The sequence below is a fragment of the Ciconia boyciana genome, chromosome 2 (assembly GCF_034638445.1).
Source record: "Ciconia boyciana chromosome 2, ASM3463844v1, whole genome shotgun sequence".
Taxonomy (NCBI): domain Eukaryota; kingdom Metazoa; phylum Chordata; class Aves; order Ciconiiformes; family Ciconiidae; genus Ciconia; species Ciconia boyciana.
In genome coordinates, this window is record NC_132935.1 from 133716681 (window position 1) to 133741492 (window position 24812).

Genomic DNA, 24812 nt, shown 5'->3' on the forward strand with positions numbered 1-24812 from the left:
ATCAAATCCCAGCTTTCGTACCCATGTTTGAACAAAGCCCCAAACTACCGTTAACTGTGTTAAGAAGGTGAAGCAACATAGGAAATACACTCACTAGAGTTTCTATATGGCTCAGCTCCTGGGAGGAGGCTTATGAATGTGAACATGATTTGGTCAATAGAAAAAAAAAAGCAAAGTAAACAAGCAAAAAATAACTACAGACCTCATCAGAACAAAATGTAACACATCTCTTCTTGAACCGATTTTCCATCATTCGCATAAAACAAGTCTTTTCAAGAACATAAGAAAAGCTACCTGGTTTTACAGCTGGCAGTTGAGAAGAAGAGGAAAGAAGAGAATGAAATTATTTTGCTTCGCTGAGACCAAATACTGCTATTTTGGGACCATATATACACATATATAAACATGATATATTACTTTTGCTACAGTACCTCTAACTGGGCATAAACTTTGCGTGGCATCTTCTGTCCATAGCTTTCCAACAGTGGAACCATCTCTTTTAAAGATTCAGAGAGTTCATCAGCAGTTGCCTGCTTCACAGCCAAGAGATGGCCCATGATTTCTACCAGCACACAATAATCTCCCTCGGTCACCTCTCTTTGAAGTCCAGCATCTGTCACTTTTATAAATTCTTCTAAGTCAGTCAGACTACTGAAGAGAAACAGGTATGGTTACAAACAGGGCAAACATTGCTTATGATAGTGAATAAACATGTAGTAAGCTCTATCGATACTAGCAGTGGCACTTATGCTGTTTTACAAAATAAATATCGTTATTTATAAAATAAAATAAAAACAATATAGTTTTATTATATCATTTTAAGATATTTTGGGCCTGACTTCCAGAGATGGCAAGTGCTGTTACTAAGAATTAACCCAACAGGATATGCAAGTACAATATCTGGTAAACAAAACAAACAAAAAAACCCCCAACGAACCACTAAAAAACCACTAAGGACATAAAAATAAAAAAGCTGCAAACCCAGATCATTGAAGTATTATATGTAAAAAGACCCCAGGCTTATAGTTATTCCTTTAGTGCATGTAAACATGCACACACGCACTCCATTTTACCTAACAATGACAAGTCTCAAGAGATATTCCTTAAACATCCGGTTCCATTTCTTAATAATGTTTAGCAAGCTCATTTTGAAAGGCTTTGTATCCACTTTAAAGCAACTTTCAAAAATGTTTGAGTCTTCCAACTTGCTTATCTGAACACAAAGCTTTTCATAGATGTCAATCTAGAGCAGAACAGAGAGAAATAAATGCATATACTCCTCCAATCCCGCCCTCCCCCACCCCCACCAATAAATAGCCAGTTACTAAGACTAGTTGCTTTCTTGCCTGCTCTTTAAACAGTTTAATAGTGGGAGGCTGTTGAGACACTTCATCAGCAAGAGGCATCTTTGTGGATGCTAAACCATGACCATGGAGAAGGAATTGCTTCATAAACTCAGACTGGTCCTCCAGCCAGAGAGATGCATAGCTAGCAGGAGACCTTCTGTACTCCAGGGTTTTGCTGGTAACATTTGCCACCCTCTCCATAATCTCCTGCCTGATTTCAGACAGATCAAACATGTTGCCCATATCATTCTAGGCATCAAAAGAAAAGTTTTGTTATTTCAGTAACTGAGACAGTAATACCAGTTGGTTAAATTTACATGCAGATGGAAGACTGGAATTCCGCCCCTTTTCCCCAGAGATCTCTTAATAACAAAAATTACAATTCACTCAGCTGTTCCTATTTTGGGTTTACATTTTGTTATGTGAACACATAAAACCAAACTGAATACATATCCTTTGCAAGTTATTCAAAGCTGAACTTTTCATGGACTATATACAATTCTGACCACCAGTTTAGTGCATACTCCTTTACTTGTCTAACAGATTAAGTTTCCACTATGTGCAGATGTACAGACTTCAACATGGCACCCAAGGTGGAAGCTCACAGCACAAGAACGGAGAGATAAATATTCAGCTAATTTAAATTAGCTTTGAGTAAAATGGACAACTTCATTCTGCTGCTCACGGATGCAGAAGCAGGTGGAAGCATGAGTAAACCTTCAGAAATTAATGGGACTATGCCTCTATAAAATGCATAACTGAGAGAACAGATGAGGCTCAGGATTTGAAGACTGATGCTATTAAATGAGTTTGCAACTAAAAATAAGCTTCTTGCAGCTTACAATTAATTGGATTCACTATTTTGAAACACAAGAGAAGAAGCTGTACCTGGTAATGTTCTGATCCTAGGTGTGCTGCTACCCTTTTCACCTGGGCAGACATTCAGAAAACATCACCCAGAACTTCATCTACTAGATCATAAAAGCCATCACCAGCCTCTTTATCTAGAGAAGGTTTAAATTGAATCTCTGTGCCATTAAGGATCATTTGTGCTTGAAAAAGTGGAGCTGGCTTCAACTTTCTTCTGTGTTGTCCAAAAAGAAGTCTAAAGAACCCATTATGGTGTTATATAAACCATCGACCACAATGTCATCAACATACTCCATATAAATTCTCCAAGAGGCTGAGGAGGAATCTGCTTTGAAGAGCTTTAGATCTCCCTAAATAAGCAAACAAACAAACCATCTCACAGTTAAAAAAAGCACTTTAATATATGGTTGTGTTAATGTTTGTTATCATTCAATACACCTCCTTGTTTCAGTATTATTTTATATAGTTGACGTATATTGCAAAACAACCCTTTCTAGTATTTCTTGTATCCAGTGTGCTGCTAGACTGTACTTTGGTCAGTGTAGGAGACTCCTGAACCTCCTTGGAATCACATTTACACTAGCAAAACCTCTGTGCTTTGTTCTGTAGTGCAGTATCAACCCTTGTTATATTTAACTAAACATTAAAAAGAAACCCTTATTTTGATCTCCTTAAATATCAGTAGTACAAATAAAGGCAATAACACAAATAAAATTAGGTCTGAATCTGAACTAAAAGGTATTCTTCAAATAGTAACACTAAGATTAACGTTGATTACAGACTGAAAAATTTGTTGCAGTAGACACAGAAGCAGGTCCCTGAAAAAATTAGCAAAAATGGGGCAGAGACACAAAAAAACTCTGCTTCTGCATTCACGTCTTATTCAAGTTAAGGTCTTTAACTCAGTCACTGTATGACATATCACTTGTAATCACGTAACGCAGCAGTTCATATTTAAGGATATTATAATTTGATTTAGCATTCATAAGTAAACTGATGAATTAAATTATCTGTGGCATATTTTTAATTACACATATAAGGAAGCAATATTCACATTTCAGATGAAAATTATTTCACAATATATCTAGTGCAAGAAAGTGTTTCAGAACAATTTCTCCAGCTGCAGAAATTACTTTACCCATGGGGATCACAGGAACAACACACAGACAACACAGGAACAACACAGAGTAACAAAAATGAGACAGCAGCACTATCATGACTGCAGCTTGCCAGTCATTCCCAACCTACCAACTTAAAAAAGCGCTAGTGTTCTTTTCAGATGTTGCCAAAATTGTTCTCTATTCTCCCTATTTGCCTTCAAATGTCAGTCTTAACTGTTGTGCAGTTTGTGCAATTATACAAATAATTGAACAAAAACATGCTAGTGACCAAGTATTAATAGTCAAATATTTAACACCCATGTCACCCCATCAAAATACATCTCACTTGGCCATTACCTCTACAAGATGATGGATCTGGTAGCTGTTTTCTTGCAGCACTTTGTATATTTTAGCAAGTCTTTCTCCTTTGTCATCCAGGTATAATAGAGCTTCTTTTTTACCTTTCCTGAAAAAGAGGGCATGTTCCATCCAAGCGTTCATAATTCCCTGGATTGATCTAACGTTGTCCTTTGATTGCTGAACTCTCTGCTCCAAATCACACACTGACGTTTTCATTTGTTTGATGCAGTCCCAGCAGGTTGTCGCCTGCCACGTGCATATTTCTTCTGCTTCTTTTAGCTGGTCATCAATAGTTCTCAGCTCGTTTTCAATCAGAGGATATGCTACCTCCAGAGTAGTCTGCATTAGCCTGTTGTACAGCTGAACAACAAGGTCAGGTTTCCGATACACTGTTCACAGGAAAGACAGGCACAGGATGAAATCCCTCTGAAGTCCCACACATGATATTACACACTTTCCTGGGCAGAACAGCTATTTGAGGGAGGTCCTTTCACACCTACACACTATGAAAGGGAAACCATGCAGACCTTAAATGTGTCCAAGCAGAACAGGCTGCTGGGAAGGCAACTGGATCCACAGCCTGGAAGATCCAGACTGGCAGTGCCCCCCGGTATCTAATGCTCAGCTGTGCCCAGCATTGCAAGCTGAAGGGTAAGATGCGGTGGGATTCTGTTAGACAAAGATGTGATATTTCTTTTCAACAAGAACAGCAGGGTAGTTAGAGCCATGCAGGTGCTCACACACATGCATGCAAGTTGCAAGGGCCGTGGTGAAGAAAAAAGAAAAAACACCACACACATTGCTAACACATCCTGCCATCATGCACCTTTGCAAAACTGTTCCTTTTCTCATATACAGCTAAAGCAAAATCTGGAATACTGGGTTGGTTCAACATCAAGAGATATTTCACCTCTCTCAATAAAGCCACTAGCTAGAAGAAGGAAAGAAAGTTTCTCTCATATTTATCCTTTCAGAAGCCTCAACACAGTGACTTTTTGTTTACTTTGTATTTAATCTCAGACACAAAGGCATTAGAATATCTTTTTGATGACTGGAATATAAGAAAGTATACAGGACACATCTTTTAATTAGTATTCAGCAATTTAAGGGTAGGGATTTAAGGGCTTTTTGAAGTTTGATAACTTGAAGGTATGTTACAAGGTAAGTGCTGTCATTATTATATAATTATTATAATAACATATATCATTGTATTTCCTCCACAGATCTCTGGGGAAACCATTTACTACTGTAATAGCCTTCTTTACTGTTTAAAGTAAGAACACTCCCCTGAGCAGGTATAGGGCAACCAGGTTTCCTGACTGGAAAACAAAGACAACAAAATAAGTAAGATTTAAGATTTTAAGATTTACTCATGCCCTAGAATATTACTGTCATTGTATGAATATGAAGTCAAGGAGAAACATCAGATAGAGATTTAATTACAATTATATATACATACCTCAGGGTCAAAATTCACACTCAGGAGGCCATTTTCAGGATTACACTTAATTAGGATTACACTTAAATTAAATTGACAAATTTCATCCACCTGAACTTTCCATCCACAGTAGGTCTGATCTTCATATTGGTCAAGAAATTTCAACATCTCCACATATTTCTGAGAAATAAAAACAGCTCCTGGACTTTCTAAGACTCTGCAAGGAAAAAACCACACCTAATCAGTTTTCTTCATTTAATGATACCAATTCACAAACAAATTATGGTGAAAAGTTTTGGTTTCCCACATTATTCATTTTTAGATGAAGTTCCACGTACGCTGGCCATTTTTAAGCTAGCCATATCCTTAACAAATTGAACCAGAAGGGAAAAGATACATAAAGCAAGAAGTAAGAACAACGGGAATGATAAAATTCTGGGGGACAAAAGGAGAATATGCCCCCATTGTATCTTAGTAGCTATGTCAATGGTCAACAGTTGGTATGTTTGTTACTCAATACTTTAATTCAGATGTGTCTACTTCTACAGGAGCTTTCTGTTCTTTGTGCTACCAGCTAAAAGCCTGTTTGCTGAAGGATCAGGAAAGGAGGGAGAGACAGGGCACAATTTTCAAATAACTTGGATGTCTAAGTCCCACATAGGTACCTCTGAAAGTGTTGTCACCATAGAACAATAATACTGTTTATGTGGGATATGTTAGTGTTGTCCTAAAGCAGCGGAATTCCTGGGTTTGTTAGTTATTGACTCATCCAAAAAAATCACCAAGCAAATCTCTTACAGTTCTTAAAAAGCAACTCTGAGAGTACTACCAAGTGCACTTCAATGCAGAAACATGAAGTTTCCAAAATATACCACAAAATCTGAGCTGTACACATGCACAACACAGATGTATAAATTCACTTGGGTAAGAGACCATATTATGCAGATCACACTTGTTCAGTGATTAGCGATGCTTTATTAAAAGGCTGTTAACTTTCCACTAAATCAGTGACTATGAACACTTACAGATAAGGCAGAGACGAGAAGTAGGACCAAAATGTCTGTATTTGTTCCTTCAGCTCTTTATCCCATTTAAGGTTTCCTGAAGCAAATGGTATATTTTTGTTAGTTATTTCATTCCCTTCTTCTGCCTGCTTATTAGAACAGAAATTAAGCCATTGTGAACCAACAAGAACATAATCTTTTATTTTTGCATTGTGGCATACCTTTTTAATGTGTTCATCACATATATGTCTGCAGTTATCCAGTTCCTCATAAAACATTTCCAATAAAATTTTGCAATCTGGACTAAGTATATCCATGATGACAGTTTTTTTTTAGAAAGCTTCCAAAGATAGTTAAAAGCTTAAAAAGAAAATAAAGAAAAAAAAATCCAAACAGCAAAGTAAGCATTAGAGTTCTCTTTCTGTAATACTCTCCTCTCAACTTGAAATCTCATCCAAAATGCTTCTCTAATGCTTTAGATAGAACTAGAATTAGAGTTCTACTTTAGATGCTTTCTAAATCCTACCCTGCACATTTTTAACCTGTGTGTTTCCTCCCCTTTTTCCAGATATATTCTTTCTCCTAAATCCCTAGCCTCTTCCTCCAGTGTCTCACACAAATCCAAAGTCTTAATTGTATGTTCATGGTTTTCTGGGAAAAAAAAAAGCTTACTGCTTTGTAAATTACCAAACAAGAGGCAAACAGAAGTGACTTCTCTCAGGATAAGTTGTCTTCCATTCTCCTTGCTATGTTTAAAGTTAAGATAAGTTATCTGCCTTTTGAAAGAGTAGATAATACCATATGTATTAGCTGAATTCAGTGAGAAAGTAAGTTTAGAAAGAAACAGAATAAACAGCAGCATTAAATGCAAGATACTCATGTAACTGCTAGCGATGCCAAAAGCGACAACCTAAGGAAAATTCATTTACTCAAAATTTGTAGTTAAGTATTAATTATTACTGCCTTATACTTACCACCACTAATTTGCAATACTTTGACACAGTTTGAGCGTAATGTATACAATGTCATAGAGACGTATGTTTAAAAGGGACTTCAAGAGCAATTAGTCCATGTTCCTGCCCCAAGAGAAGGTCTGCTATACCTATACCATTTCCAAGATATGTTTTTCTAGCCCTCCCTGAAAGATTTTTCAATAATGAAAAGCCTGTCACCTCCCCTAGCAATCTATTCTAGCAGCTCATTATGCTTGGCATAAAGTGGTTTTCCCAGTCATCAGACTTGAACCTTCTGCACTTTAAATTAAGTTCATTATGTTCTGGATGTAGAGAACAGACTATTTCCTTCCCATATGCAGAAGTCTTTAATGTATTTGAAGATTTATGTCTGTTTTCTGTCTTTTCTTCTTCAGCCTCAATAACCATCAACAGATCCTCTTTCCTGAAGTGTAATGCTTATACCTGGGCACAATACTCCATTGGAGGCCTTATCAAGGGTGATTAAAATGAAAGATTTCTCCTTGTGCCTTTCAGGACAATCACTTGTTTGAACATCTTACATACTTACCTCTTTCTTAATAACATGACATCATTGATTCAGGCTCTACATATGACAATCATGTTTTGAAGAACTGTTTCTAACCAATTGTTCTCTATCTTACATTTTAATTATTACTGCTTAAGAATAATACACACTACTGCAGAAACACACTCCAGCTCCCCAGGCCAACTATATGCTGCATTGGATGGAGAGCCTGGATGCATCTGCCATCCATGAGATTCTCCATGCCTTGTGCAGTCAAGTGCAAATACAGAATGATAGCGAGTGGGAAATCTCTCTGTTTCTTTGAATTACGTTTTAAATCTGGCCTTTGCTATCAGTTAACTTCTGGAAAGAACCTGTATTCAGAGCATCATTAAAACGAGAATAGAATCGAAGAACTCGGTTTGAGTCTGCAGCTGAAATACACCACAAAATTACATTTATTTCAAAAGAATTTATTGCCAAAATATTTTCTGCTAGTCAGTGTTCCACGGCATTCAATTCACAAATAGATTACCTAAAGTATAATTTAAGGAATGCACAAACCTGATTTTTTAAATAATAAATGAAGAACAGTTTTATGTGTATGGGTACTGACCTTGAACATGGATTCTAACCCTGAACAGTCATTAAATCTTACACAGAGAACTGAGGCAAACATCTGTCAAGACCACGGTTTTGGCTTTAACTTCAGTATAATCATCTTCAAACTCCCATAATGATAAAAAAAAAAAAAGTATAAAATGTATGCCTTTCCAACAGGAAGAAAAGCTAATGGGCAGTATGGTTGTGCTAAACACATAGCTTGTTTCTGTCACTGAACAAACTTCTGAGATTTTTGTATTTCAGATTTTTCAGTAATACTTTAACTGATGAGCAATGATCAATACTATCTAACAGTGATGTTGTTGGTTGTTTTTTTTTTTACAGAAAATAAGTTAATAACTGAAGCATTTGCTTAGCAATACAGATTATTTTTAAGTAAGCTCAATACATGTGTGTACCAGTGATACAGACATTCAAGGAAAGGAAATTATTAAAATATTTTGTTTAGGAAGCTTGATAAGAGGGATAGGCATCTATGCCAGGTAATATTACTCCTTACCTTCATGCTGACACTATTAACCCTCCCATTAAACAAAGAACTTCTCAACAAGTTTTTACAAGCCCCAATTATCTCTGCATGTTTTCATTAGGTAGGATATTATGAGCATCAAACTTCAGCTACTCAGATACTTGAAGTCAACTCACTAAGTAAACAGTATCTTTTGACTGTGACTCATTGTTACATTTAATTAGATTATCTTAAGAATCCGCAGCTACCACATGTATTAGGCAACAGAACAACAGTCATTTTCTATAGCACAGCTGTACCTTCTTAATACTCAAGGTAATGAATCATGTTCACAGATGAGGACTTCTGGAAAAATAATACCAGAGCAGAAAATACAGGTGCATATTAATGCATGTTCATGCTGGTTCTAAAGGGAGCTCCAGCAATTTCTGCTTTGTCCTGTTAGCAACACAAATAGTAACATGTACAAGTAAACCTACGCTTATTTCTTTGTTAAATACATTACACGTTGATCATGTTTGGGAAAATATTCTTCTTTACAGCTTGGCTAAATCTCTTCTCTGTTGCAAACCACTTAGAAAAAATAAAATAGAAGTACCAGTAGCTAAGCTGGATGTTTAAATAAAATCCAGCCTCTTTGGAAAGGTATATTAAATTAACTTGTTTATTAAGAATCTTCTTCCTTTCTACCCCCCTCCTCCCCAGTTAATGTGGTTTTTGTTTGTTTGGTTTTTAAACACGCTGCACAAACCCACACATACGTACCCAAAACACAGCAGATGAACTACATGCACTTCTTCATAGCCAATAAATTCAGATTTAGTTCTGTGACTGGGTGTGATATGTATTTAAAATACCTCTACTTAACACATAAATAATCTGCTTAAGACAATCGGTCTGAGAAGCCCATATCCGTGCCCTGAAAGCTAAACATCCTTTGGTCCTCTTTGGGGTCAGGCCCCGAGTCACACCACAATCCATCCAGACCATTTCTGTGTTCTGGATTTGGGGCAATTGCATCCACACATTAACCAAACACATAGTGCACATTGCTTATTCAGAAGCCTGTAAAAATTGTCCTTGGAAATATCTGGACACTATTCATACATCATACAGGGAATAGCATGAACCTTGAGGCTTCTGACAAACAAGTTAGCTTCAATACAACAGCTATTGCTTGATAAAGCTCCTGATTAGTATTGTCAAACCCAAAGGCAAATAGTTTCTGAAGAACCTGAAAAAAAACCTGTTTTAATGATGACAGTAAAAACAGCACAGTAATTGGTGCTTGGTATTCCACCTGTACTTCTTCTGTCAACACTAAGCCTGCATACACAGGTAAGAGTGGCTCAAACTTGAAAACTAACACTCGTTGGCTATGCTTTACTTGGCAATAAGCTGGAAAGTCAACAAGCTTACAATGCAGAGTGATCGTTCAGAAATGCGCTAAAAGGTTGCTTTTGTCCTGAGTCAGTCAAGTCCCTAAGGACTCACTGCCTCAAAAACGGATCAGCTCAAACCATCTTACAATCTATGTCTGGCCAAATATGATAATTGCTGTACTTTACCTAGCAGCTTAAAACTGTTATTCAAGCATCTCACCACCATTTACATTTAATATACCGAGTATGCAGGGAATCCTTCGTAGAGGTAAAGGCAAACCAGACAAACTACCTGCGGGCCTGAGAAGGGGTGTCTTGAAACCACATCTCCCGCAGACGAGGACGCCTCAGAGCGTCAGTATAGAGTACAGTACAGTAAGTCTTGACCTTAAGACATGGGAAGCTTTGCTATGGATTTTAAAGCAGCATCAGGATTTTACCCCAAAGGCATTAACAACTGTGCAAGGCTTCTGCACAAATTAAACCTGTGCCATTCATTTAGTTCAAATCTGGTTTATGACCATTCTTCGGGATTTTTGATTACCTAGATTAGCCCACATATTTGCAAGAAAAACCAGTGTGCATGCACACAGATTTTATTTCCTACCACATCTAATAGAACAGTAAATTTCTATATTCTGCTAATAATTATATTATTATTTATATTATTTTAATAATAACAACTTTAAAATTTGGGTCTGTTTCAGAAAATTTGCCTGTTAAAATAACACCTTACCCAAAATATGTGCTCCTCACACACACAGCACTCTGTCTCCCTAATGCGCTGCCAAAACCACCATGCAGCAGGTCCGAGCTCCCTAAACGCCAGCAAAGCTTACACCCACGGGGAGGCTGAGCCCTTCTCCTTGTTGTCTGCAACTGTGCAAACCCAGTAAGGCTTGTGGGTACACAGGTGTCAGTAGCACAGGGAAATGGCAAGGACACAGCCAGGAGAATTAGCTGGCTGGAGGATTTTGGGGGAGGAATGAGTGGGTGTAAGTGTAAAAAAAAAAAAATTGGTCATCTAATAGAGAGCAAGAATTTCATTTAAATTAAGTTCAGTCAGCAAAGAGATGAGAAAAAGTATGTTTTTAATGTAGATTATTTGGAGTGATTGAATCCTCCTTGTGATGGGATCAGGATGGCAAAGAAGAGTCATCACGGGGCACCCATTAAATCTGCAGCTGGGGCTGCCTCACCCCCCTCCACTGCTGCCTCACCTCCCCTGGCTGGGGCACAAACCTGTGAGGAGGCAGACCTGAGTTCACCAGCCTCCCCTCCTCAAGAGGAATTTCATCCATACCTCCTCACTGCCAAAGAGTAGCCTGCTCCACAAAGCTGCAGGGTAAAATGGAAGACGAGAGCGAATTCGGCTGCCGTTCTGCCAGCCCTGCCAGGTGCAGCAGCAAGCAGCCGGCGGAGCAGCCCAGCGGCTGGGGCACTCGCCGGGCGGCTCTGTCCTCCTCCCCACGCGTGGCTGCCCAGTGCAAACGCGGGAAGCATCCTGTGCGCTGGGACCAGAGCCCGCTCCGAAGGCAGCCGAGTGCTCTAGCCAGCAGGCAGCAAAGCCAACTACGTAATGCGACAAGGTACTTCTTCATTTGAATTTATGTTAAAAGTGGATTAAATCCTTCAGAAAACACCATTTTCCAAGTTTACAGATGTTTATAGCTACGAATTAACACCAAAATCTTGAAAATTATGAAAAAAAAGCGCCTATGAAAACAACAGTAATAAACATTCTTTCTGTTTCATCAGATATACGTACCGTGATTGTTAGTGAGCATAGTGTTAGGAATTAAATCTTGAAAATGACAAAAAAAAAAAGCACCTATGAAAACAACAGTAATAAACATTCTTTCTGTTTTATCAGATATACATACCATGACTGCTAGTGAGCATAGTGTTAGCAATTATTTTAGCTATTATTGCAAAACATCGCTATCTATGAACACTTTTAAAACCTTCTCTATTTTTCAAGTAGAATCAACTGATTTATTATTTACACCAGAACTGTATATGAATTACATCCTAACACTCAGGAAAAAAAGCTTACAGAACTGTCAGTTCTGTATATGGTATATCAATAATTAACTTTTCTTTATTTTTTTAAGTTTGGGCAATGTTGGTGGGGGATTTTGTTTCACTTTATCCAAATTTATTTTATTCACTTAAATTTATTTTATTCACTCAGGTTCTTTGGTGAGAGCCATCTGAATGCTTCTCCACATGTGTCACTTCTAAATAATTCAGTCATCTGATCAGGCAAAAGCATCCAGAAATCTTTTCTTAAGAAAATTAATTTCCGGTTTAAGAGGAAGTGGTAGACACTGAACCCAGCTGTGTTGGAAGACTATTTCATGCCTAGTTCCATCCAGCACTATAAAATTCCCAGTTTCACAATCTCTAAGTTCACAGATACTTTTAAATACACAAGGAAATAACAGCACAAAAGCCTATGCACAGGGTGCAATATTACCATGTTACTGTAATCTGAAGGATCGTATGTTCTCTGAAAACCTCACAGCTTTCCAGAAACTCTTCACTCATTCTGCAGACCTGCTCACTTAAAATCTTCCCCTTGATTCCACCAAACTCCAGCTTTTCCAGCTTCTGAAATTCCAACTTGTTAATGAAAATTTCCTAGATCAAATTAATAAAAATGAATTAACGGTATGCCTCTACAAAAAACAGTAACAAACCTGATGTCTGAGATGGCTTTTGCCTCATTTGACCTTCTCTCTTCCGGTTTAGCAGAATGAGAAGTTAAAATCTGTGGCATCTTAAATAATTAATATGAAAAAAAAGTGGAGGAGCAACAGGTAATTCCAGCAAGGCTTTATCCTGGTTGAGTCACTTACAGGATTAAAACACAAGTGGAAACGAATTGTTCCGTAGAACATACAAATTTTACTCCATTTTAATTTTATCAGATTAAGTTAAAAAAGGTATGATAAAGAAGAGCAAGCACTACTGAACACATACTTTCATGTATAAACATGTTTTATTATCATAACACAAAATGTTGCTATGAAAATTAAATAAATCTTTCTCAGAGGAGTAAAATTGAACCCACTTTAACCTCCTTTGTAACATGTGCAAAATTATTTTCCATGGTCTTCTGATTTCACTTGAATTAAGTAATTGTTTTATGCCCCACAGGGATGAAAATAACTGGTTCCTTGTGTGTTTAGAAACGTGCAACACCTATTCTTGTCAGGAGCAAGCCAGTCACAAGTTCCCCAAGCAGAGTCCTGCTGGACTGCAGACCCCTAGGCTCAGTATTATGATCTACAAAGACTTAGCTGCCACCTCACACTGAAGGGACCTGCTTGCGCAGGGCTGGGCTCTCTGTGGCACCATCTGATTGTCAAGAACCAAAGCTGTCAGCAAGAGTTAGCTCGTGTGCCGTGGCTGTACATGATGCTCCTGACAGGCACAAGCAGCCATGCTTGCAAAACTGCTGGTACAGGATGCTGTTCCTAAGCATCTACAACTACCCCCCAGCCAGAGCACTGCAACCTGTCTGTCTGTCAACGGACAGCCAAGATCATCCCAAATCCCTTTCAGAGATTGCTCTGGTAGGCGCTGTCAGACACTGTAAGACTGGATTTCTTACTCTCTGATAGTATTTTAAGGGGGTGGGATGGAGAGGCACACTAGCTAAATAATTGCAGAGCTAAAGCACATCATTTTCCAGCTCAGATCCCAAAAGCGAATCTCCCACTTCCCAAAAGGGCACCCTAATCAGCAGCCAGTCTAGACTCCTACTGCAACTGCTTCTAGGCTCACAAAAGCATAGAAAAAGCCCCCAGGAGCAGGAACCAGAAGCTATGACTGCTCCCATCCTACACAACTACCCTAACAACAACATTAGAAAAATATTCTACATTCCTTTCCTGACCTCAGATTTTTCATCTTTTCTTGCTTGTTGGCGCAAATTTAAAAGGAGAGGTGAAGAGTATTCTGTCTCATCCAAGGACTAGCTTAAAACACCAGTTTTAAGCTGTAAACAGATTACTCCTTCTCAGTTCTTAGAAGAAAACAGATGCAGGTGCCATTCTCAGGAGAAAGTCCCAGCCATGGGCTGCATATAAAGAGTAGCACTTGACTCAAGCAACTTTCAACATTCTGGGAAGGGCTGGATTTAGGAAACACATTTGTCATTTTTCTTACTGCTAATACTAGTCTGCTCCTTGCACAGCATGCAATGTTTGCATCCTACTCAACACTCCTAATTCTTCCTGTGCACTGTAATTTTGCATTCTGGACATTAGAAACCTGAGTCTTGCTGTTTGTATAACTGAAAATAGCCCATATTTCTCAGATACTATATTTATCCAGCAATATAGATTATAAGTAATACCTCAATCGTCAGTAAGCAGTTGAGGAACATATCAAATCTGGAAAACAACATCTCAGATCTGAAATCCCATGGTTTAAACTCCTTGCCACAGGTGAAGTAACTCTCCAATCTGTTCCTGTGACTAAAGAATAAATCCTTAAAGCTTTTTAAGGCAGTTTTAGCTATTTTCACACACTCCAATGCTTCTTCAGTTTCTCCTTTGAAAAGATTTTCTGGTGAAAGATACAATCTAGACTAGAATGTAAATAAATGAACAGCAAAAGAAAACATTTTTTAAAAGTAACTTTTTAAAATGTAGTTATGACACCAGTCATAAAGTTACTTTCCACTTTATAAATGAACACAAAAAATAATATGTATTACATTTTAAAATTGTTATCTCTAACTATTCTAGTTTGTCAATTATCTCATAATAGAACTCTCACTTTTGACATGCTCCCAAAGTATGTTCAACCTGTTACAAATCCCTCCAGCCAGACTGACCCTTACGTATCATGTTTTGTACACTGAACAGTCAGGAAATAAGAGTAAAGGGACTTTTTACCCCCAGAAAAAGTGATATTGGGAATGTATTCTCCTGGTTGCCATAACACCTCCATAGCCTTTGGGTACTAATTCTCCTGTAGCATACATAGTGCCAGCACATACAGAAGAGCCAACACAAGTCCTTCTAGGTTTTTTCATTTAGTAAATTAGCAGAAGAGAGCTTCCCCCAAACGCAGAATCAAACCTAAGACACATATGTGCCTAATGTATAATTCTGGACAGTAACATGAATAACCTGAAAGAGAGAACCAGGACCCATGGATAATGCCATCTGCATGTAGTAAAGTTTGGGCCGAGGGGGGAGCAGTGAAGAGGACAGGGCTATAAATTGGTTTTTTGCTGTTCTTACTTCATCAGTTTATCCCAAACTGGTATAACTTACATTTATTACAGATTCACATCAAACACATAATGTTAATTTCTTTAATGCAATGCAAGTTGGGCTGGCAGGGGAGGCATGGGGGAAATAAAAACCTTTTCCTGGTCATAGTTCTCAATGCTATTTCCCCCCTGCCATATTTTTCTACTTCATATTGCCACCCTTCCCAGGTACTTCTTTCCCTCTCTTTCTCCCAGCCTTACAAACTAAGAATTATATATGGCTCCATACAAACCTTTTGGCACCACTTCAAAACGTGCTATTTTGGGCTGAGATCAGAATACACAGGCTCTGTCCTTCAACAGCGCTTGCCTTCTAACAGAGAGCAATAATTTGCCAAGCATTCAGATTAATTTCAATGAAAATTTTATGTTCCCCTGTTAATGTCCAGCTTAAACACATGAGGAAGGAGATGGTGCAAAGTCAAAGAAGTGGCAAATCTGTTCTATACTTGCCATATATAACAGATGTCTGACAAAGTAAAAATAAATGGGAGCTCTGATAGTGCAGTGCTGTGTGACATGGGAAACACAATGATTTCTTCAGATCAAGTTTCCTTTCCAAGCAAATCTAAGTATCCAGTTCCTATCCTGCCAGAGAGAGGACTTCTCCAGTGCACAGATGTTCATGCCACAGTTTTTTCCCCTGAAAAAAGTGTGAAGTACCCTGTACCTACTCACCACTTCAATACTGCTGTAAGCCTGTAACAGAGAAAGCGGATTTACTCCTCCAGGTGCTCTCGGGAGGCTCCTGTTCAGTGACAGCCCTGCCAAGCCTCCTCCTACTTCTGTAAGCATGACCCGGGAGTTGTTCCTTGCAGGAGAAGAGAATCTGGTCGCTTCTCTCACTCCCTGGTCACAGGTCACCCTGAAAGCTGCACACTTGTCCCCTCAGGGAGGGAAGTCAGGGAGGCTGCCTGCCTGCTGTTCCTAAGGGAGGCCTGTGGTGGCCATTTAGAAAGTACAACAGGCTGGCTTTGAAGGGAATTCTCCTCTTTCTCGACCAACAGAAGTACCTCCAGAACAGTGAATCTTACAGAATGGCTTTGCTTGCCAACATTTAGAAGTTCTCATACTCCCACCAAAACAGTGGGTTTCGGTGGAAGCATGGGGAAAGCTTATTGATGACAGGAGGACAGAAAATGCACCAAGGTGGCTCTTCCACAGCTTGTTTGCAAACCCTGTATTTTCCTGATTTGCATAGCTCTTACCAGCATTTTGCAATTCGCAAAAGGAAATACCTACCAAGAAATGTGGTAAGAAAAGAGGCAGCAAACTTATACCAAAAGGAGGAGGGTAAGGAGCATCAACCCAACCTGAAAAGATTATATGGCTTCTGAAGAATAGTTTTCTTTCACTAGACAAGAAACATATTTCATTCTTAAATATACAGTATGTGAATGGTGCAGCTGATGACTAATTATTTGGTTCAACTTCAAATGTAATAATCTAATACTGGTTGAAAGTAATTATGGTGTTTATTAGCCAACTGACAGATTAAATCCATGTCTTTGTTATTGGTGTACCGCATAGCAACTAACATTTATTTAATTAGGTACTTATGTGGTTTACTACCCTTTCTTGAAGCTACCTGGTCAATAAGCAGATTGCAAAATTCCTGCAGCAGAACAACTATTTGTGCAGGCATGCTGTAGAACTCGGAGTGGCTCCATATCAGGCAGATCGTGTGAAATAAAGGTGGGATTAAATTACAGATCTTTGGGAATTCCATCTCCCGAAAGACTTGAATGTATTTTTCCAGTGGTCTCAGATACAGATCAATATCTTGGGCTTCTACAAGTGCTGTAAAAATATAAAAGGGAAAAATGCTATAGTTTAAGAGATTATCATTTCCAAATTAACCTAGCCTCAATGAAGAATGCAAAGTTATCCTGTACTTATTTAAAAGAGAAAGATATGGAGGTTTTAGTGGCATGTTACAGCCAAAGATTGCTTATGAAACTGCACAGAGGCTCTGCAAGTGGATAGGATGGTTTCCATTCCATTGCTGGTAGCTAAGGATGCTTAACAACCTTCTGTAATCAGTAATCCACTGCTGCCAACCAGACTGAGGAGAAGCAGGAATCATTGCAGATACCCAGGTCATCGAAATGTGAAATTCTACCTTGGAATGAAAGAAAAAAATTCTGAAGCCTGCAATCATTTTAAAGAGACAGGCCAGGTCTGATCACAAGAGGTCAAATGATAATCAGTTCATACTCCTGACTAATCTGGTACCAAGAGGAAAGTGCATCTTGACATTCTGGAAAGGACTGTGTGCTCCACTGCACCTTCCAGTGTTACATTCAGTGGCTTGGTGTTTTTCGTCAAAGGGGAAGAGGACTCCACGTTTGCTTCAAGCTGGGTGTTTAACAAACACTGACAACTTATTTCTTTTCATAGACCGTAGAAGCTTGTGCTATTGTGCCCTTCAGCAGAAGGCACAACAGGTGTGCTCTGGGCTGCTGCTGGCATGGGATGACACGGGAAGGATTCAGACTCATACAACAGTTAGGTTTGGGCTCTGTTCAACATAGATAAAGTCTGTACTTTTACTGCTCAAAACTTTTATTAAAGTGAAAGTTGTAGAGCAATGCCAGCCTCTACAGGTGGCAAGGTCCTGGCGAATAATGTCTTTCCATTGCCTGGTAGGTATTCCACTCTGGCCTCAAAGGTTCAGAAGAAACCTGAAAATTTTTGCAGTCTGTCACTGTAGACTATTGGCTAGCGAAAGGCACCTGATGAGCTATAGGAAGCTTCAATCCTTTCTTCTAGTCATACATCAACAGAAAAACTGCTTAAATATATTTCAATTCACTAATACAAAATTATCGCTCCCATCAAGAACCCAAAATTTTAACATTGGGGTTAAAATAAAAAGTAAACGTGTGAGTACTTCAAGGTTTTATTTCAAAACTTTAACTGTGATCTTTAACCAGGAGTAAAATAGGCAAGACAATACTTGTGAGTATAAGCTGTTTGCAGAGCTAGTATCTCCTAAACTGAATAACATAGAAGCAGGCATTTTATTATATGCCATTAAAGTTTAATTTTATATACAAAGTAGTATATTAGCTAAATATTTCTTTATTGCTAACTGCCTTATTTAATTTCTTTTAGCAGTAGAATTTATCTATCTACAGATTTACTGCAGCTAAAGAATCAAAAATGATGCTGAAAATGCACATACTAATTGATTTTGCTACTGCTAGACCTCTCACCTATTTTTATGACAGGAAAAGTATCCACATAAAGTTTTTTAAAAAAACCCAAACAAATAATGAGCCAGCTCAGCACACAAAGAAGCTTGATTTAACATGTGTATGGCCCTGCAGCCCTGATATATCTCACCATCATGACTTACACTGTTATGTCAAGACAAATTATAGATTATTCTGTAACACACACATATAAGCACAGATAAAATACACATCTCATTCACTCTACCCTTCCCATCTTCTACTTCCTTGAAAATGTCCTGAGAAGCAGAATAATGGCTGCTTTCTTTGGCTTTTAAGATCTTAATCATTTTTTGAACAACAGGCCTCTGAAGCTGCAATTTAACAAAGAAGAAATAACCAATTAAAGATCATGGTTGCCTGTCGAAAGAATAGAAAGAGTAGAAGGGAGAATTCAGGCAACTTACAGTTCACTCGGAGAATTAATGAATAAGTATGTCTCAGGTCTACTAGCGGATAAAGACTGATCCACGCCAGCTGAAATCCATGCAAAGGTCCCAAAAGCTTTCAGTGGGGAATGAACTGGGCTCTTCGTAATGTTCACTTATCTGACATTGCAACATCGCAAATAACAAGTGATGGAAGAAGCAGAGGATTAAACACAGCTCCCAATAACATTTCATATTTGGAAAGTAAATAACCTTGCATATCTTTTTCAATTAAAAAGAGCTGTTTCACTTGTAACAAGCTATGATTATTATCATTAAACAACAGTATCAGTTTCATAGCCAAATTTGGGAATAATTTCCCAAATAGAAACTTTGTTCTCAACTTCATTTTCTCCAGAGTTTAAGAAATGTCATGGGAAGAAATTTAGAAAAGATGGACAAGAACAACAGAATTCCTTACAGCTACATAGCCCTTCATCACTAACTTTCACTATCCTCTCATGTTTGACTCTGTTTTTCTTTGGTAACCTATGCAAAGTCTGATTACTTTGGAAAACCACTATAAGCTATCTGAAAAAATAAAACAACAAAAAACCATTTTGGTGTCTCATTTTTCAGAGTGCATGGGGAAAGGCAAACCAAAAGAAAGTTCTCCTTGATGTTTACAATAATACCTGAAATCACTTACTTGCTTATTTGTATATAAAAGATTGTCTTTTCTTGCTTTCCAGAAGTTCAGCTCAGTTTGGGGGTCTGGATGAAGGCCATGCAGAAGAGGTTCAGCAGAATCCCTATTCACAGTGTCATGAATCTGATGTGACCACCTAATAACCACTGATTCGATGGCATGTAGTACTGCCCTGGAATTAGGATCTTGTCTGCAAAATACGAAAAAAGCCCCTGAATTTCAGAGCACGTACTGTACTGTGATAATACAGAGCTCTTCTCCCCCCACTCCCATTTACATTTAAGGGTGAACAACATTGAAATTTGGAATTTAGTTCTGATAAGAGGAAAATAATACGAAAAAACCCTGAAGACAGAGCTAAAAAGGCTGTTTATGAAGACACAGATCACACTTCCAGATACATTTACTATTCAGAACCATAGCCAAACACCCTCTGAGAAATTATTGGCAGCAGATCCTTTGAACAGATCCTCTGCCATTATTCCAGATGTGAAAAATCTGCATTTTACTGTTTAATTTTCTAATAAGTAAGTTACGTGGTAATTTGGTGTTTGAATGTTCATTCAAGGCTGATAGTTAACATAAATATTAAATAGATTTTATTTCATGTATTTTTATTACACTTTGCCAGTGGTTACAGAAAGGAGCTAACAATACACAGCAAAGCATTTTAATAAAATATTAATGGAACATTAAAGTTTACGTTCTCCCTTTCACACTCTACTTTTCCCCTTCAGTCCTTTCATTTAAGCTAATTCATCTGTTGTGTCTCAGTGTTATCTCCATACTTACTTACACTATTCTGCCTGGCACACCTGCTTCACTGCCGTGACATACAGCAAGGGCCTTAAAAATAATTTATTATTGACAGGTTATAAATCTTCACTTATCCAACAACTGATTATCAACCATCTCTGTACACAGTCATTCATAAACTGAAATCAGGCCTTTGATTTACTTAAACTGTGACTTCTCTGTGATATTGCTGTTTTTACAGCTAACATGCACATCCCAATGATTAGGGCCACACTCCTTTTTGATGCCATCCTTTGAGATTAGTACTAATCTCATTGAAAACAGTAAGACCCCTTTTATGATAGGAGTTCAGTTCACATTAAACACTCAAGGCAACAGAGAAGTGCAATGTATTGGAAACACATTTAAAAGGTAATTCTACAGAATCACCCTATTTTGTACTCTGGAAGCATAGCTTCATGTGATTCAAAATCCTGGTGACTCTACAGACAGCTTAAGTCTTGCCTTTGAAATTAATAAACCCAAAATATAAATTCTTGGAAATTCATGTTTTCATATGACAGAGCAATTAGTGTTTAAAATACATTAATTGCACATAAAATACTTTAAAACACCTTTTAATGCTTTAGAAAAATGGAGTAATAAAAGTATTATGTTTGGAACATTAAGTATTTAATTACTTTCTTGTTAATGCAATTTACTACCAGTTTACATCTGAGACTAAAAACCACCAAAATCAGCATGCTTTTTTTGCACCCCTTTCCCCCCTCACCCCATCCTGTGTTGCATAGGTCACACAATAGTCTTTCCTTACCTATTTTCAGCATATATTTGATGCAAGTCAGTCTTCGCTGCAACCATGGGAATGGGAAGATGAGTTCTTCCTGACATCAGTCCTTTCATAATTTGTGTTTTATTTTTCATGATTTCCACATGATGCTCCATATCTTGGGAAACACAACCCGGCCAGGATGCGTGGTTTTCCTTATTGCTTAGAATAGGCACTAACACCTGGAAGCGAAGCGGGAGAAGTAACATTACAAATCGGTAACAACAGTAACTTGGCTATTGGTGACATACTGCAGACTGCTTCTTTAAATCTGAGAAGAACAAGCTAACCCAAGCCACACTTCTCAAACTCATGACTATTTGAATCAAAATCAGCTTCATATTTTCTTTTTCTATCAACATAAATATGTACTTGAATCTCAGTCAAATTGTACTGCAGATGGAAGTTATGTTTTGGGATAGCATTACTTCTCAGTCAGCTGAAAATTAATACTGAGCAGCTTCAGAAACTCAGAAGAAGTTTACACTACTTTTATTATCCCTCTCCCCCTTCCCTCCCTTACCTCAAAAAATAGAAACAGATTGGGAATAGGGGGAGAGGGGAGCAGGCATAGTTTCATATCACCTATACCCAGTATTTTCCTAACAGGAGAAACAAATCCTATTAGTTGCACAAACCCTCCTTTCTGTGGTTTAATAGCCACTAATATATACTATTTAAAGCCAGTTTACTTGCAGGCTATAAGCTCCTATTTAAAATTATTTCCTAGAAATAGGCACCTGTGATACTGGATTTGGAAAGATATTTTTTCTGTGATGCAAATGCATAACACTGATTATGAATTTTGTTCCACTTCACACATTTATTTTAAATCCTTCATCTTCTTTCACTACATAAACATTTCCTAACTTCTCTCCACATTGTTTCTTAAACCATGTCAGTACAGAGTTCTGCTTGGGAAAGCATGTAGGAACTTGAAGTATGTTACTATTTGTCATGACACTTAAAATTAAGCACATGCTCAAATCAAAGTACTTTGCTGAATCAGGTCCAAGCCATAGACAGATTAATTAAAACTTCACACCAGCATCCCAGGTGAACTTCTTGGAGGAATGTCTTCATCAGTGTATGGACTTCAGTCACTTCAGGCCCTCATAAGGCTCAAAGTATTTTATTGCCAAACATCAAAATCGATGAGTAACCTTTGAGTTACAGAATTCAGGGAGATGGACCCTTGCTATGAACTCAGCTTTAGGGCCTAGTGCAGCCAAAGATGTGCTGCTACAGCCATACTGTGTCCCATTTACTCCTCTCCATGCCGGAGTGATTTACAAACAAGAAACTGAAAAATAACAGAAAGGGAAGCAGTAAGGAAAATAGTGATGCAAGTCTGCTCTTGCACAAGTAGTTACAAACTCAAGGTTCACTTTTAGGGTTCAGTTTTGCTTGTTTTGACAGTGAAGACATGAATAGCATAAGAGCAGACTCAGCATACCTGTTGCTTTGCAATTATTACTCAACTGTGATGTGTTATCAAGTGGGCAAAAATAGGAGCTAGAGAAGCTAGGATGAGCAGCACAGTGCTTCTGTTTATCTGCTTTAACCATCCCCACAATCCCTTTCCCAAGACCTAATTTATTAGGCCCTGATAGAGTAACAAACAGTTTCTTCAGCACTTTGAAGCTCACACTTCATCGAAGCCTGCACCTGAGCACCGCCAGCTGCCTCAGAGCAGCGGAGCCCTGCTCCCACGGCAGACTTTCCTCCCCTCCTAAAAGCCTTCCTGAGATCTCTCACTCAGGCCAGTTCCCATCTCATCCATGAAGGGGACATGCCTTACACTGTATGCTCCCTAGAGACTCGTAAGGCAGACGTTAATTTAATGAGTTCATTTGTGGCTTTAGGAATGGAGTTATGCTCCCTTAACATAATAAACCCCTTAAACTTCCCAAACTTCATAAATCTGACAGGGTTTGGGTTTGCTCCAGTATGGAAAAGAGGAGCAAAACTGATATTTTGGGGGGTTATTCTTCTGTTGTTGAACACTGAAGTCAGGGTATGAGATGTCACTGGAGTTTAGAGACTAGTTTTAAATATCAAGGCTATAAAAGAAACTCCTTGTGTATATACTGAGCAAGCACTAAATTAATGTCAAAATCTCTAAAATTTCTTATTTAGTCTCTCCTTTGCAAAAGGTTTTAAAATATTTTAATTTTAAAATAAATTTTTAAGCACTTTTTGCTGAAGACTATTTTTTTTATAACACAGATGAGCAACACATGTAGACTGGAAGTTATGAGATATTTAAGTTAAAAACTTTAGCAGGTGCTACTGCTGGGAAATTCTGGCTTCCCTCTGCAGAATATGCTAGTTAAGTAAACAGCCACAATAGTGCTACAGATACCGTTTGTGACGACCATATCTTAGATATTTGTTTCCATAACATCAAACCAAAGGAGAGATAATCTCATTCTCATTTTAAGCAGAAATACCTAAGCCAGCTGAATGCCTATATCAGGTTTCACAAAAATCAGCTTCCTTAATAAACACAGATTTAGCAACATACTGAACTTAGTTGTCAACTTCCTCTTCTCTTTTCTTTATGCTAGCCATGATTCGCTCTCAGTCTTCTTCTCTTCCTTACTAATCTTTGAAAAAATCTTGACCTTTCCAAACAGCCCAACAGTGGATTTCAGATGCATTCAGGTTGCTGTGCTTGAAATCCTTCTCCTTTGAAGTTGATGGGAGTTTTGTCATGGGCTTCAATGAGGAAGAGATTTCTGTCTCGGCAGGAGAGTTGTGGTTCTATCCCTGCCCCTATTCATAACCGCTGTCTCTCAAGATCAAACCACCGAGATAATGACCAACCTGAAATCTGAGTGCTGCTAACTAAGTACTAAAGGACAGGAAGATGAAAACTATTCTTTTTGTCATTGCCATCAGTATTTATACACAGTATCTGTAATACTGTGGCATAAATGGCACACATTTATTCCCTTTTTGAAACATCAGTTTTTCATAGAAATGCAGGAGTAACAACTAAAACTGTTCTGTGAAACCTGTTTGGCTGTCCTGGTCTTAAATTTGCGTTTCCTGAATCCCAACTATGGACATGAACCACTATATTGGTCTCTTCCTCAAGCCAAAATTTGATTCTGGATCTGTAATTACAAAAATTTACTCAGAACTAGAGTATTTTCACTTAAAACATCTTATTTTGATGAGGCAACGCTTCTCAAAATTTTGGGAAAGAGTCCCAGATAATCAGGGTCAGGACCACGGACATGACTCAGGACCTGGAAAGAACAGTACAACACTTTTACAGCCATGATGTTGCCTTTTTGTACCAAGCGTAGATCCACCATCAGTTTAAAGCAGAGCTTCAAATGGAACTTTAAGGGAATTTTTATGGCAAAGGTAGGAGTCTGATCTGGATTACAGTCTCTCTGTACTTTTTCTTTAAGATATTCATGTAGACTCAGCTACACTTCAAAATGAAATATTTCATGTTATTTCCAGAATTTTTACCAGACAAACCCCAGGCATTTTGTATCCAGACCTAATTCTGAGTGTCAGCTACACAGT

At 38.1% G+C, this 24812-nt stretch overlaps 1 protein-coding gene across 1 annotated transcript in view; it reads right to left on the reverse strand.

The window, feature by feature from the left end:
• DNAH11 (dynein axonemal heavy chain 11) overlaps positions 1 to 24812 on the reverse strand; it is a 161912-nt gene that overhangs the window by 136139 nt on the left and 961 nt on the right. Inside the window, 22 exon segments of the mRNA XM_072851616.1 lie at positions 432 to 648; positions 1074 to 1243; positions 1347 to 1595; positions 2235 to 2428; positions 2431 to 2566; positions 3674 to 4050; positions 4053 to 4065; positions 4503 to 4607; positions 5136 to 5331; positions 6140 to 6264; positions 6340 to 6450; positions 6452 to 6478; positions 8217 to 8283; positions 8285 to 8328; positions 11379 to 11381; positions 12555 to 12586; positions 12589 to 12718; positions 14442 to 14675; positions 16957 to 17168; positions 18813 to 18918; positions 19682 to 19871; positions 21252 to 21448. Of these exon segments, the coding sequence (XP_072707717.1) occupies positions 432 to 648; positions 1074 to 1243; positions 1347 to 1595; positions 2235 to 2428; positions 2431 to 2566; positions 3674 to 4050; positions 4053 to 4065; positions 4503 to 4607; positions 5136 to 5331; positions 6140 to 6264; positions 6340 to 6450; positions 6452 to 6478; positions 8217 to 8283; positions 8285 to 8328; positions 11379 to 11381; positions 12555 to 12586; positions 12589 to 12718; positions 14442 to 14675; positions 16957 to 17168; positions 18813 to 18918; positions 19682 to 19871; positions 21252 to 21448 (3135 nt within the window).